A 13,739-nucleotide genomic window follows, 5' to 3' on the forward strand; every position below is an offset into this window, starting at 1 on the left:
TGCACATCAAGACGCTTCATTCGAACATAAACTCGATAAGGTCGAGTCAGTTTTGTATGAATTCATGTAAGCGATATGCAAATCTAATAAGTAAATCCCAAGTGCGCACCGAGGTTGAAAAAAGTCGAGGCTGGCGTACACAACATGACGGCCACAGGAATTTTCGTTCTAAAGAGGAAACCAGCCCGCTGGGAAGACCATCCCTTCAGAGGGTTGGGTCAACAACATACATACTTCGGCCCAAGCGACCGCCCAGAGAGAAGACAGCTTTTGCCAGAGCAAAGGGATAATGACTCCCATGTTCAACTTAAAAGCAAATTCCGCTACATTGTGTGGAAGCACCCAGAAGACGCATTTTTTCATGGACCGATTACGTGGTACGGAGTTCTTACAGGAGGACAGTATATGCCTAATGGAGATGCTACAGATTTCCGCATTGGTCGACTTAAGTAAAACGTCATTCTACCATTTAAAAGAGCAACTCTGATTGGTGGAATATTTCTGACACAAAGAGTCAGAGGAGTGAGGGAAGGCAGCGAATGATATAACCTTGCAACTTTTCCAGAAAAAGGGGCCGTTCCGTTGTTGCTCTTGGAGCGGGAACACGTAACAAGAGCGAGTGCACTCGTACGTGTATGCAAAGAGTGAGGAACAAAGTCTCTACTCAGTGCTTCACTGGGACAGCGCACCTCTGTCGTTAGTGAATCAGAGTGATACACTATATTGAGTCCTTCACGATTAAGCGTTGTTCACTGTGTTGGCCACCACACTTACTGTGTGGTGTGAACATGGACAGAATACTAGTTAAATGCCTGTGAGCAGATATTGAGTGGCATTGCGGTGGACTGGTTATCTGACCAGTGTACCATGCCAATAGTTAGACTAGGGGCGAATAGGAGTCCTTGACTTCATCAATGCATAGGGAGAGTTTGATTGGCGAAGGTCAATCCAGATAGAAAGACACAGTTGTGTTATTTGTCAGCATCGAGTGACGCAGTCAGCAGTCATCGCAGCTCACGGTATTGTGCGCTACAGCGTATGCGAGCCCCATATATCCTCCCTAACACTAAACTCCACTACGTTTCTCACACAACAGCCCTGACCGTACCTAGAAAAGTTATTCAAGTTGTGTAGGCGTGGCTCTCAGCCATTCTGCCAAGTAAATATCATTCTCAAAGAAAAGGGGGAAAAGAAACTTACCATACTTTGTAAAATAATAGCATTCCTATCCATAAGAGGCAATCTACTGTTCTGAAAAGAACCTATTATTATTTTATAAGAAAAAGTTTCACTTGACTTCTCAGAATTTTTTGTAATAAATAATATTTTTCGATCGTTCAGTGTTTTTCTTACACTAACTAGCAATACTCCCGTACCAAGCATTCCACTAGTTACATCAGAATATACAGAATATTTTTGTGTCTTTTCCTTACAGTGGACGACTCCAGAAGATATTTGTTGCTGCATGTTTTTCAAGCAGTTCTTGTTGGTACATTAGGAGCGTCTGTCTGACTTCTGTAGTAGTGTGAGGTGGAAACTGTTTCTTGTAGGAGTCAAAGGGTACTTGTTGGATCAATCCATTGCGCAACTTGACAAAAAGAAAACACGCTCAGAAGGTTGCCAGTCTGGTATAGGTGGATCTTGGAGGAAACTTTAAAGAAACAGTTTCTCCACTGTCGAGCAAAAAGCTTTTGTGTGACAACACTTGAGGAAAACGATGGTGAAAAAATAAGGGTTCAACTACTCGTCGATGAGTAGATTATTGACCCACATCTTGAGTTGGACATAGGCGAGGAAAAAACTGTGCTGTATTCTTTTTATGGACTCATAGCTATGTTGGTCGTAGTTGACTTAAGGAAACCACGCAAAACATACATCGGGAGGACGGTAGACTAATTTTGAGTCGGCCGAAGTAGCCGAGCGGTTCTAGGCGCTGCAGTCTGGAACCGCGCGACCGCTACGGTCGCAGGTTCGAATCCTGCCTCGGGCATGGATGTGTGTGATGTCCTTAGGTTAGTTAGGTTTAAGTAGTTCTAAGTTCTAGGGGACTGATGACCTCAGAAGTTAAGTCCCATAGTGCTCAGAGCCATTTGAACCATTTGAACTAATTTTGAACTTTACTCGTCATTAATGGGAATCTACTGACTTGACCGCTAAGCCACCTGTTTTTGATTTATTTTAGAACCTCCGTCCGGACTTGCTCGCCAATTTTGGCAGGTATTTTGCCTTCACCTCTGACCCTCACCGGCCTTTCCCACGGAAAATGAGCAGAAAAATGGTAACAAGTAGAACAGCTTCCTCGTTTCTGACAGTATATTTCTGCGAAACGCCCCTCTTTGCTACCGCACCTCCTTTATGATTAAACATTTACTGGAAAAGTGATATCCTCTAAATGAATTTCAGATTCTTCTGTAACTAAAATCTTCCAATCTTGCGGAAGGGTACTTTTTTAACTAAACTTTAGAAAGTAAAATACATCCAGGAATTAAAAATCTGTAGGAATAACGAAATTCTGCTAAAATGAAGCCATGATTAATTTCATGGCCGTTCTTAAAAACGGACCGTCTTTACAATGCTGTTGTTTGAGAAAAGAAAACCACCACTGGGACGAAGACATCGTCAAAATAATTTAACTCTTCCTGTGTACTGAAAAAACATCATTTACCTCTTCTCCTTCCGAACAGGCCACGGAAGGTCCAAAGGCACCGACCACCACAATGTCTCCTGCAGCCTGAATGCTGATACGCAGAGGCATGAGTCAGCACACCGTTCTTCCACCTGTTGTAAGCTTTCGTGACCACAGCTGCTGCTTCTCAGTCAAGTACCTCCTCCACTTGCCTCACTAGGGCCGAGTGCACTCAGCTTGCCAACAGCGCTCTGCAGACCAAGTCGGTCGTGACATCCAAGTGCTAGCGACGCGCGACAGAACTTAATTTCGCTGATCTGGCGCGAAACGGTGTTACCACTGTGCCAAAGCCATTGCCAAAAAGAGCATTTGCTGGTAATAAAAATTCTGAAACTAAAATTTTCCTCCAAACCCCGCGTCGACTAGAGGCGTAACAATCGTTTCAACCGATGCTTTCGTTGTCCTTCTGCTCGCATGTAAGCCAAAGGAGAGTTGGTAAATTCTGCGACATGAATATCCTGGTTGTGAACGGAATACGTAAAACTTCGTTACGTATAACTATCACACTTCTTATTACACTACTGCCCATTAAAATTGCTACACCAAGAAGAAATGCAGATGATAAACGGGTATTCAATGGACAAATATATTATACCAGCATTAACATGTGATTGCATTTTCGCCCAATTTGGGTGCATAGATCCTGAGAAATCAGTACCCAGAACAACCACCTCTGGCCGTAATAACGACCTCGACGGCCCTGGGCATTGCGTCAAAGAGAGCTTGGATGGCGTGTACAGGTACAGTTGCCCATGCAGCTTCAACACGATACCACAGTTCATCAAGTGTAGTGACTGGCGTATTGTGACGAGCCAGTTGCTCGGCCACCATTGACCAGATGTTTTCAATTGGTGAGAGATCTGGAGAATGTGCTGGCCAGGACAGCAGTCGAACATTTTCTGTACACAGAAAGGCCCGTACAGGACCTGCAACCTGCGGTCGTGCATTATCCTGCTGAAATGTAGGGTTTCGCAGGGATCGAATGAAGGGTAGAGCCACGGGTCGTAACCCATCTGAAGTGTAACGTCCACTGTTCAAAGTGCCGTCAATGCGAACAAGAGGTGACCGAGACGTGTAACCAATGGCATCCCACACCATCACGCCGGGTGATACGCCAGTATGGCGATGACGAATACACGCTACCAATGGGCGTTCACCGCGATGTCGCCAAACACGGATGCGACCATCATGATGCGGTTAACAGAACCTGTATTCATCCGAAAAAATGACGTTTTGCCATTCGTGCACCCAGGTTCGTCGTTGAGTACACCATCGCAGGCGCTCCTGTCTGTGATGCAGCGTCAAGGGTAACCGCAGCCATGGTCTCTAAGCTGATAGTCCATGCTGCTGCAAACGTCGTCGAACTGTTCGTGCAGATGGTTGTTGTCTTGCAAATGTCCCTGTTGACTCAGGGATCGAGACGTGGCTGCACGATCCGTTACAGCCATGCGGATAAGATGCCTGTCATCTCGACTGCTAGTGATACGAGGTCGTTGGGATCCAGCACGGCGTTCCGTATTACGCTCCTGAACCCACCGATTCCATATTCTGCTAACAGTCATTGGATCTCGACCAACGCGGGCAGCAATGTCGTGATATGATAAACCACAATCGCGTTAGGCCACAATTCGTCCTTTATCAAAGTCGGAAACGTGATAGTACGCATTTCTCCTCCTTACACGAGACATCACAACAACGTTTCACCAGGCAACGCCGGTCAACTGCTCTTTGTGTGTGAGAAATCGGTTGGAAACTTTCCTCATGTCAGCACGTTGTAGGTGTCGCCACCGGCGCCCACCTTGTGTGAATGCTCTGAAAAGCTAATCATTTGCATACCACAGCATCTTCCGGTCGGTTAAATTTTGCGTCTTTAGCACGTCATGTTCGTGGTGTAGCAATTTTAATGGCCAATAGTGTACCTACGAAGGGCGTTCAATATGTAATGCAACACCTGTTTCCTCGGCCAATTCCGGTTGAAATAATACAGAATTTCTTTCGGGATATCATGGAATATTGCCGCTTTAGCCCCTAAAGTTCAATGAATTTCGAACGGGAGACGGCGTTATACGTATCCTTCAAAATGGCGTCCTTAACGGAGGTGCTTTTCAAGCAGAGAGCTGCCATTGAGTTTCTTTTGGCAGAAATCGAGAGCACCACAGATATTCATAGGCACTTGCAGGATGCCAGCGAGGACCTGGCAGTGAACAAAAGCTCGGCGAGTCGTTGGTAGAGGCGATTGTCATCATCGCGAGAAAACCGCGAAAATCTGTTCCATCTGCCGTGTGCCGGCTGACTGCACATAGCTGTGACTCCTACAGTGTTGAATACGAAGACAAAGGAGGTCATCGAGAGGATACAGTCAAATAACTCGCTGTTCAACTGGCCATCTCTGTTAGTCTGTACACCCATCAGGAACTCAGAAAACTTCATTGGACTGTTCTTCCTCATCCACCCTACAGCCCGGATCTCACACCTCCCGACTTCCATCTGTTTCGTCCAATGAAGGATGCACTCCACGGGAAGCACTAGTGGATGACGGGGGGATTATTGATGCAACAAAACGTTGGTTCCGACGTCGACGATAGAGTGGTACCATGCAAGCATACAGTCCCTTCCCGTTAGGTGGAATAAGGTCATCGCATTGAACGCAGATTGTGTAGAAAAATAGGGTTTTGTAACCAAAAGAGTGGAGAGAATAATACGGTCTACTGGAATTCTGAACAAAATGAAATTGCTTTCAGGAAAAAAAAAGTGTTGCTTTACTCACTGTATACCGTCCGTATGTTTTGAGAAACTATATAACGGTTGCAAATTAACTATTAAATCGTAACTATTAAATCGTAAGTAATAGTGTCAGAATCGTGTCACGTAACCACTTCTGCAATGATTTAGAACTCATGGATTCTGCTAATCACATCTCGGCAGAGACTGTTATTATCACTGAGGCTTATATTGTATATACTTTCTCTAGCACTTCTAATGTTATGTGAGCCTCACTGCCCTTTTTAAAACTAATTTGTGTCTGACTTTATTCTGAGAAGCTCAGTAATGTATGTAATTACCGTAAATGTAAATGTGATTCAAAAAGTACTTGAAGTGAAGTGAAGCGAAGCGCAAATGGACAGGAAGAAACTCTTTAGCGCGCAGTCCCCGCAACGATAGCATTAGAGAATCTTTGAGTATGGACTCTAAAAAGAAAAAAAGACAGTTGATTTTATTAAAAAAAAAGAGGACTGTTAATCTGTATCTTGTGGAAAGAGGACGTGTTGCTAGGCCGTCGCTCAGAATGTATTGTTACATTTAATGAAAATTGATATTTTAGTGATAAAATCGAGTGAAGTATGTGTATCAGTTGCCAAACATTTATGTATACAAATTTTATGGAAGTTAAGAATAGAAATATCTTGTTTTTGGAAAAGGAAGTGAACTTCATTGTCGTTGCCGTCTATTAATCGACAGAACTGTAAGTGTACAAAGTTCACTAAAATACAGGAAAAGAAATGCATTCTCTATAGTTTTCGTTCAATAAGCAACAACCTCTCATAATTTCTTAATTACAGTAATTGGCTAATGTTCTTGTACAATAGTATGGTGCTAAACTCCACTGACCAATTTTGATGTAGCAGGACGTATAGTCTGAAGGAAGTTTGTGTGTCAAGCAATCTCCTTTTCTCACGGAAAGCAGATTGCTGATTGATCTTACTTACTTACAACAGTGGTCCCTTAGGTATGAAAAGCAAGGAAAAATTACGCTCAAAGCTATCCGCAATACGGCCAAGTAACCAACAGAGTCGTATTCTAAACCTTAAAGAACAATAACTTCCTCCAAATCGCAATACGTCAACAACTGGTGCAGAAGCTGATCATTCAAGGAGGCAGCAACCAAAATTCAGGTACCAGTTACGACTTTAAGTAAAAATCTCAATCAAAAACCGATCTCTCTCTCTCTCTCTCTCTCTCGCTCTCTCTCTCTCTCTCTCTCTCTCTCTCTCTCTCTCCAAACACATATACAGGGTGTTACAAAAAGGTACGGCCAAACATTCAGGAAACATTCCTCACACACAAATAAACAAAAGATGTTATGTGGACATGTGTCCGGAAGCGCTTAATTTCCATGTTAGAGCTCATTTCAGTTTCGTCAGTATGTACTGTACTTCCTCGATTCACCGCCAGTTGCCCCAATAGAAGGAAGGGAATGTTTACTTCGGTGCTTGTGTTCACATGCGACTCATTCCTCTACAGTACTAGCATCAAGCACATCAGTACGTAGCATCAACAGGTTAGTGTTCATTACGAACGTGGGTTTGCAGTCAGTGCAATGTTTACAAATGTGGAGTTGACAGAAGCCCATTTGATGTATGGATTAGCACGGGTTAATAGCCGTGGCGCGGTACGTTTGTATCGAGACAGATTTCCAGAACGAAGGTGTCCCGACAGGAAGAGGTTCGAAGCAATTGATCGGCGTATTGGGGAGCACGGAACATTCCAGCCTATGACTCGCTACTGGGGAAGACCTAGAACGACGAGGACACCTGCAATGGACGAGGCAATTCTTCGTGCAGTTGACCTAATGTCAGCGTCAGAGAAGCTGTTGCTGTACAAGGTAACGTTGACCACGTCACTGTATGGAGGGTGCTACGCGAGAACCAGTTGTTTCCGTACCATGTACAGCGTGTGCCGGCACTATCAGCAGCTGATTGGCCTCCACAGGTACACTTCTGCGAATGGTTCATCCAACAATGTGTCAATCCTCATTTCAGTGCAAATGTTCTCTTTACGGATGAGGCTTCATTCCAACGTGATCAAATAGTAAATTTTCGCAATCAACATGTGTGGGCTGACGAGAATCCGCACGCAATTGTGCAATCACGTCATCAACACAGATTTTCTGTGAACGTTTGGGCAGGCATTGTTGGTGATGTCTTGATTGGGCCCCATGTTCTTCCACCTACGCTCAATGGAGCACGTTATCATGATTTCATACGGGATACTCTACCTGTGCTGCTAGAACATGTGCCTTTACAAGTACGACACAACATGTGGTTCATGCACGATGGAGCTCCTGCACATTTCAGTCGAAGTGTTCGTACGCTTCTCAGCAACAGATTCGGTGACCGATGGTTTGGTAGAGGCGGACCAATTCCATGGCCTTCACCTCCTCCTGACCTCAATCCTCTTGACTTTCATTTATGGGGGCATTTGAAAGTTCTTGTCTACGCAACCCCGATACCAAATGTAGAGACTCTTCGTGCTCGTATTGTGGACGGCTGTGATACAATACGCCATTCTCCAGGGCTGCATCAGCGCATCAGGGATTCCATGCGACGGAGGGTGGATGCATGTATCCTCGCTAACGGAGGACATTTTGAACATTTCCTGTAACAAAGTGTTTGAAGTCACGCTGGTACGTTCTCTTGCTGTGTGTTTCTATTCCATGATTAATGTGACTCGAAGAGAAGTAATAAAATGAGCTCTAACATGGAAAGTAAGCGTTTCCGGACACATGTCCACATAACATATTTTCTTTCTTTGTGTGTGAGGAATGTTTCCTGAAAGTTTGGCCGTACCTTTTTGTAACACCCTGTATAAATATTGATATTATTTTTAAAAAACGTCATTTTTATACACTGCTATGGATTTGTATGAGTCATACTGTACCTTCGGAAGAGGCTCCAGTTCCGGTTTCACATGGAGTCCAGTCAGTTCGATGAAATTTGGCAGATTCGGCCTGGGGTAGTTTTCGATGAAATGATTGGAGAGAATCATGAAACTGAAATTTCTCTCGAGTTCATAGATGGATGGGACCTCGGGCCCAAAGTACTGCTTTTGGAGTTTGTCGTGCCGCGGCAGCACGACGTAGAACCAGACGTAGTTGAGGTAGAGCCAGAAGTAGGTGCTGTAGAGGCGCTGCCAGAAGGTCATGTGGTCGGAGTAGGGCAGCACCCAGCTGGGCAGGTAGGCCGGGTTGTCGGGGCTGCCGTGGCTCCAGTGGGTGTAGGGGTAGGCGCCCAGCGACACGAAGCCGACCAGCGGCGGCGAGCCGGCGAGGTGCTGCAGCGCGTAGAAGCACGGCGTCAGCAGGCGCTCCACGATCACCAGGTCGTACTGCTGCTTGTTGGACCTGCGACACAGGGAAGCGTCAGCTGTGTCTCAGCCGTCCGGCGGCATCACCAGGTCGTACCGCTGCTTGTCGGACCTGCGACACAGGGAAGCGTCAGCTGTGTCTCAGCCGTCCGGCGGCATCACCAGGTCGTACCGCTGCTTGTTGGACCTGCGACAGAGGGAAGCGTCAGCTGTGTCTCAGCCGTCTGGCGGCATCACCAGGTCGTACCGCTGCTTGTCGGACCTGCGACAGAGGGAAGCGTCAGCTGTGTCTCAGCCGTCCGGCGGCATCACCAGGTCGTACCGTTGCTTATTGGACCTGCGACAGAGGGAAGCGTCAGCTGTGTCTCAGCCGTCCGGCGGCATCACCAGGTCGTACCGCTGCTTGTTGGACCTGCGACACAGGGAAGCGTCAGTTGTGTCTCAGCCGTCCGGCGGCATCACCAGGTCGTACCGTTGCTTGTCGGACCTGCGACAGAGGGAAGCGTCAGCTGTGTCTCAGCCGTCTGGCGGCATCACCAGGTCGTACCGCTGCTTGTCGGACCTGCGACAGAGGGAAGCGTCAGCTGTGTCTCAGCCGTCCGGCGGCATCACCAGGTCGTACCGTTGCTTATTGGACCTGCGACACAGGGAAGCGTCAGCTGTGTCTCAGCCGTCCGGCGGCATCACCAGGTCGTACCGCTGCTTGTTGGACCTGCGACAGAGGGAAGCGTCAGCTGTGTCTCAGCCGTCCGGCGGCATCACCAGGTCGTACCGCTGCTTGTTGGACCTGCGACAGAGGGAAGCGTCAGCTGTGTCTCAGCCGTCTGGCGGCATCACCAGGTCGTACCGCTGCTTGTCGGACCTGCGACAGAGGGAAGCGTCAGCTGTGTCTCAGCCGTCCGGCGGCATCACCAGGTCGTACCGTTGCTTATTGGACCTGCGACAGAGGGAAGCGTCAGCTGTGTCTCAGCCGTCCGGCGGCATCACCAGGTCGTACCGCTGCTTGTTGGACCTGCGACACAGGGAAGCGTCAGTTGTGTCTCAGCCGTCCGGCGGCATCACCAGGTCGTACCGTTGCTTGTCGGACCTGCGACAGAGGGAAGCGTCAGCTGTGTCTCAGCCGTCTGGCGGCATCACCAGGTCGTACCGCTGCTTGTCGGACCTGCGACAGAGGGAAGCGTCAGCTGTGTCTCAGCCGTCCGGCGGCATCACCAGGTCGTACCGTTGCTTATTGGACCTGCGACACAGGGAAGCGTCAGCTGTGTCTCAGCCGTCCGGCGGCATCACCAGGTCGTACCGCTGCTTGTTGGACCTGCGACACAGGGAAGCGTCAGCTGTGTCTCAGCCGTCCGGCGGCATCACCAGGTCGTACCGCTGCTTGTTGGACCTGCGACAGAGGGAAGCGTCAGCTGTGTCTCAGCCGTCTGGCGGCATCACCAGGTCGTACCGCTGCTTGTCGGACCTGCGACAGAGGGAAGCGTCAGCTGTGTCTCAGCCGTCCGGCGGCATCACCAGGTCGTACCGTTGCTTATTGGACCTGCGACAGAGGGAAGCGTCAGCTGTGTCTCAGCCGTCCGGCGGCATCACCAGGTCGTACCGCTGCTTGTTGGACCTGCGACACAGGGAAGCGTCAGCTGTGTCTCAGCCGTCCGGCGGCATCACCAGGTCGTACCGCTGCTTGTTGGACCTGCGACACAGGGAAGCGTCAGCTGTGTCTCAGCCGTCCGGCGGCATCACCAGGTCGTACCGTTGCTTATTGGACCTGCGACACAGGGAAGCGTCAGCTGTGTCTCAGCCGTCCGGCGGCATCACCAGGTCGTACCGCTGCTTGTTGGACCTGCGACACAGGGAAGCGTCAGCTGTGTCTCAGCCGTCCGGCGGCATCACCAGGTCGTACCGCTGCTTGTTGGACCTGCGACAGAGGGAAGCGTCAGCTGTGTCTCAGCCGTCTGGCGGCATCACCAGGTCGTACCGCTGCTTGTCGGACCTGCGACAGAGGGAAGCGTCAGCTGTGTCTCAGCCGTCCGGCGGCATCACCAGGTCGTACCGTTGCTTATTGGACCTGCGACACAGGGAAGCGTCAGCTGTGTCTCAGCCGTCCGGCGGCATCACCAGGTCGTACCGCTGCTTGTTGGACCTGCGACACAGGGAAGCGTCAGCTGTGTCTCAGCCGTCCGGCGGCATCACCAGGTCGTACCGCTGCTTGTTGGACCTGCGACACAGGGAAGCGTCAGCTGTGTCTCAGCCGTCCGGCGGCATCACCAGGTCGTACCGCTGCTTGTTGGACCTGCGACAGAGGGAAGCGTCAGCTGTGTCTCAGCCGTCTGGCGGCATCACCAGGTCGTACCGCTGCTTGTCGGACCTGCGACAGAGGGAAGCGTCAGCTGTGTCTCAGCCGTCCGGCGGCATCACCAGGTCGTACCGTTGCTTATTGGACCTGCGACAGAGGGAAGCGTCAGCTGTGTCTCAGCCGTCCGGCGGCATCACCAGGTCGTACCGCTGCTTGTTGGACCTGCGACACAGGGAAGCGTCAGCTGTGTCTCAGCCGTCCGGCGGCATCACCAGGTCGTACCGTTGCTTATTGGACCTGCGACACAGGGAAGCGTCAGCTGTGTCTCAGCCGTCCGGCGGCATCACCAGGTCGTACCGCTGCTTGTTGGACCTGCGACACAGGGAAGCGTCAGCTGTGTCTCAGCCGTCCGGCGGCATCACCAGGTCGTACCGCTGCTTGTTGGACCTGCGACAGAGGGAAGCGTCAGCTGTGTCTCAGCCGTCTGGCGGCATCACCAGGTCGTACCGCTGCTTGTCGGACCTGCGACAGAGGGAAGCGTCAGCTGTGTCTCAGCCGTCCGGCGGCATCACCAGGTCGTACCGTTGCTTATTGGACCTGCGACACAGGGAAGCGTCAGCTGTGTCTCAGCCGTCCGGCGGCATCACCAGGTCGTACCGCTGCTTGTTGGACCTGCGACAGAGGGAAGCGTCAGCTGTGTCTCAGCCGTCCGGCGGCATCACCAGGTCGTACCGCTGCTTGTTGGACCTGCGACAGAGGGAAGCGTCAGCTGTGTCTCAGCCGTCTGGCGGCATCACCAGGTCGTACCGCTGCTTGTCGGACCTGCGACAGAGGGAAGCGTCAGCTGTGTCTCAGCCGTCCGGCGGCATCACCAGGTCGTACCGTTGCTTATTGGACCTGCGACAGAGGGAAGCGTCAGCTGTGTCTCAGCCGTCCGGCGGCATCACCAGGTCGTACCGTTGCTTATTGGACCTGCGACAGAGGGAAGCGTCAGTTGTGTCTCAGCCGTCCGGCGGCATCACCAGGTCGTACTGCTGCTTGTCGGACCTGCGACACAGGGAAGCGTCAGCTGTGTCTCAGCCGTCCGGCGGCATCACCAGGTCGTACCGCTGCTTGTTGGACCTGCGACAGAGGGAAGCGTCAGCTGTGTCTCAGCCGTCCGGCGGCATCACCAGGTCGTACCGCTGCTTGTTGGACCTGCGACAGAGGGAAGCGTCAGCTGTGTCTCAGCCGTCCGGCGGCATCACCAGGTCGTACCGTTGCTTATTGGACCTGCGACACAGGGAAGCGTCAGCTGTGTCTCAGCCGTCCGGCGGCATCACCAGGTCGTACCGCTGCTTGTTGGACCTGCGACACAGGGAAGCGTCAGCTGTGTCTCAGCCGTCCGGCGGCATCACCAGGTCGTACCGCTGCTTGTTGGACCTGCGACAGAGGGAAGCGTCAGCTGTGTCTCAGCCGTCTGGCGGCATCACCAGGTCGTACCGCTGCTTGTCGGACCTGCGACAGAGGGAAGCGTCAGCTGTGTCTCAGCCGTCCGGCGGCATCACCAGGTCGTACCGTTGCTTATTGGACCTGCGACAGAGGGAAGCGTCAGCTGTGTCTCAGCCGTCCGGCGGCATCACCAGGTCGTACCGTTGCTTGTTGGACCTGCGACAGAGGGAAGCGTCAGCTGTGTCTCAGCCGTCTGGCGGCATCACCAGGTCGTACCGCTGCTTGTCGGACCTGCGACAGAGGGAAGCGTCAGCTGTGTCTCAGCCGTCCGGCGGCATCACCAGGTCGTACCGTTGCTTATTGGACCTGCGACAGAGGGAAGCGTCAGCTGTGTCTCAGCCGTCCGGCGGCATCACCAGGTCGTACCGTTGCTTATTGGACCTGCGACAGAGGGAAGCGTCAGTTGTGTCTCAGCCGTCCGGCGGCATCACCAGGTCGTACTGCTGCTTGTCGGACCTGCGACACAGGGAAGCGTCAGCTGTGTCTCAGCCGTCCGGCGGCATCACCAGGTCGTACCGCTGCTTGTTGGACCTGCGACAGAGGGAAGCGTCAGCTGTGTCTCAGCCGTCCGGCGGCATCACCAGGTCGTACCGCTGCTTGTTGGACCTGCGACAGAGGGAAGCGTCAGCTGTGTCTCAGCCGTCCGGCGGCATCACCAGGTCGTACCGTTGCTTATTGGACCTGCGACACAGGGAAGCGTCAGCTGTGTCTCAGCCGTCCGGCGGCATCACCAGGTCGTACCGCTGCTTGTTGGACCTGCGACACAGGGAAGCGTCAGCTGTGTCTCAGCCGTCCGGCGGCATCACCAGGTCGTACCGCTGCTTGTTGGACCTGCGACAGAGGGAAGCGTCAGCTGTGTCTCAGCCGTCTGGCGGCATCACCAGGTCGTACCGCTGCTTGTCGGACCTGCGACAGAGGGAAGCGTCAGCTGTGTCTCAGCCGTCCGGCGGCATCACCAGGTCGTACCGTTGCTTATTGGACCTGCGACAGAGGGAAGCGTCAGCTGTGTCTCAGCCGTCCGGCGGCATCACCAGGTCGTACCGTTGCTTATTGGACCTGCGACAGAGGGAAGCGTCAGTTGTGTCTCAGCCGTCCGGCGGCATCACCAGGTCGTACTGCTGCTTGTCGGACCTGCGACACAGGGAAGCGTCAGCTGTGTCTCAGCCGTCCGGCGGCATCACCAGGTCG

At 51.5% G+C, this 13,739-nt stretch overlaps 1 protein-coding gene across 1 annotated transcript in view; it reads right to left on the reverse strand.

Annotated features, from left to right (window-relative positions):
• Window positions 1-13,739, reverse strand: part of LOC124605829 (UDP-glucosyltransferase 2-like) — a 68,302-nt gene that overhangs the window by 36,745 nt on the left and 17,818 nt on the right. The window contains exon 3 of the mRNA XM_047137758.1: window positions 8,345-8,807. Within this exon, the coding sequence (XP_046993714.1) occupies window positions 8,345-8,807 (463 nt within the window). The remainder of the gene's footprint in view (window positions 1-8,344; window positions 8,808-13,739) is intronic.

The sequence above is a fragment of the Schistocerca americana genome, chromosome 3 (genome assembly GCF_021461395.2).
Source record: "Schistocerca americana isolate TAMUIC-IGC-003095 chromosome 3, iqSchAmer2.1, whole genome shotgun sequence".
Taxonomy (NCBI): Eukaryota; Metazoa; Arthropoda; class Insecta; order Orthoptera; family Acrididae; genus Schistocerca; species Schistocerca americana.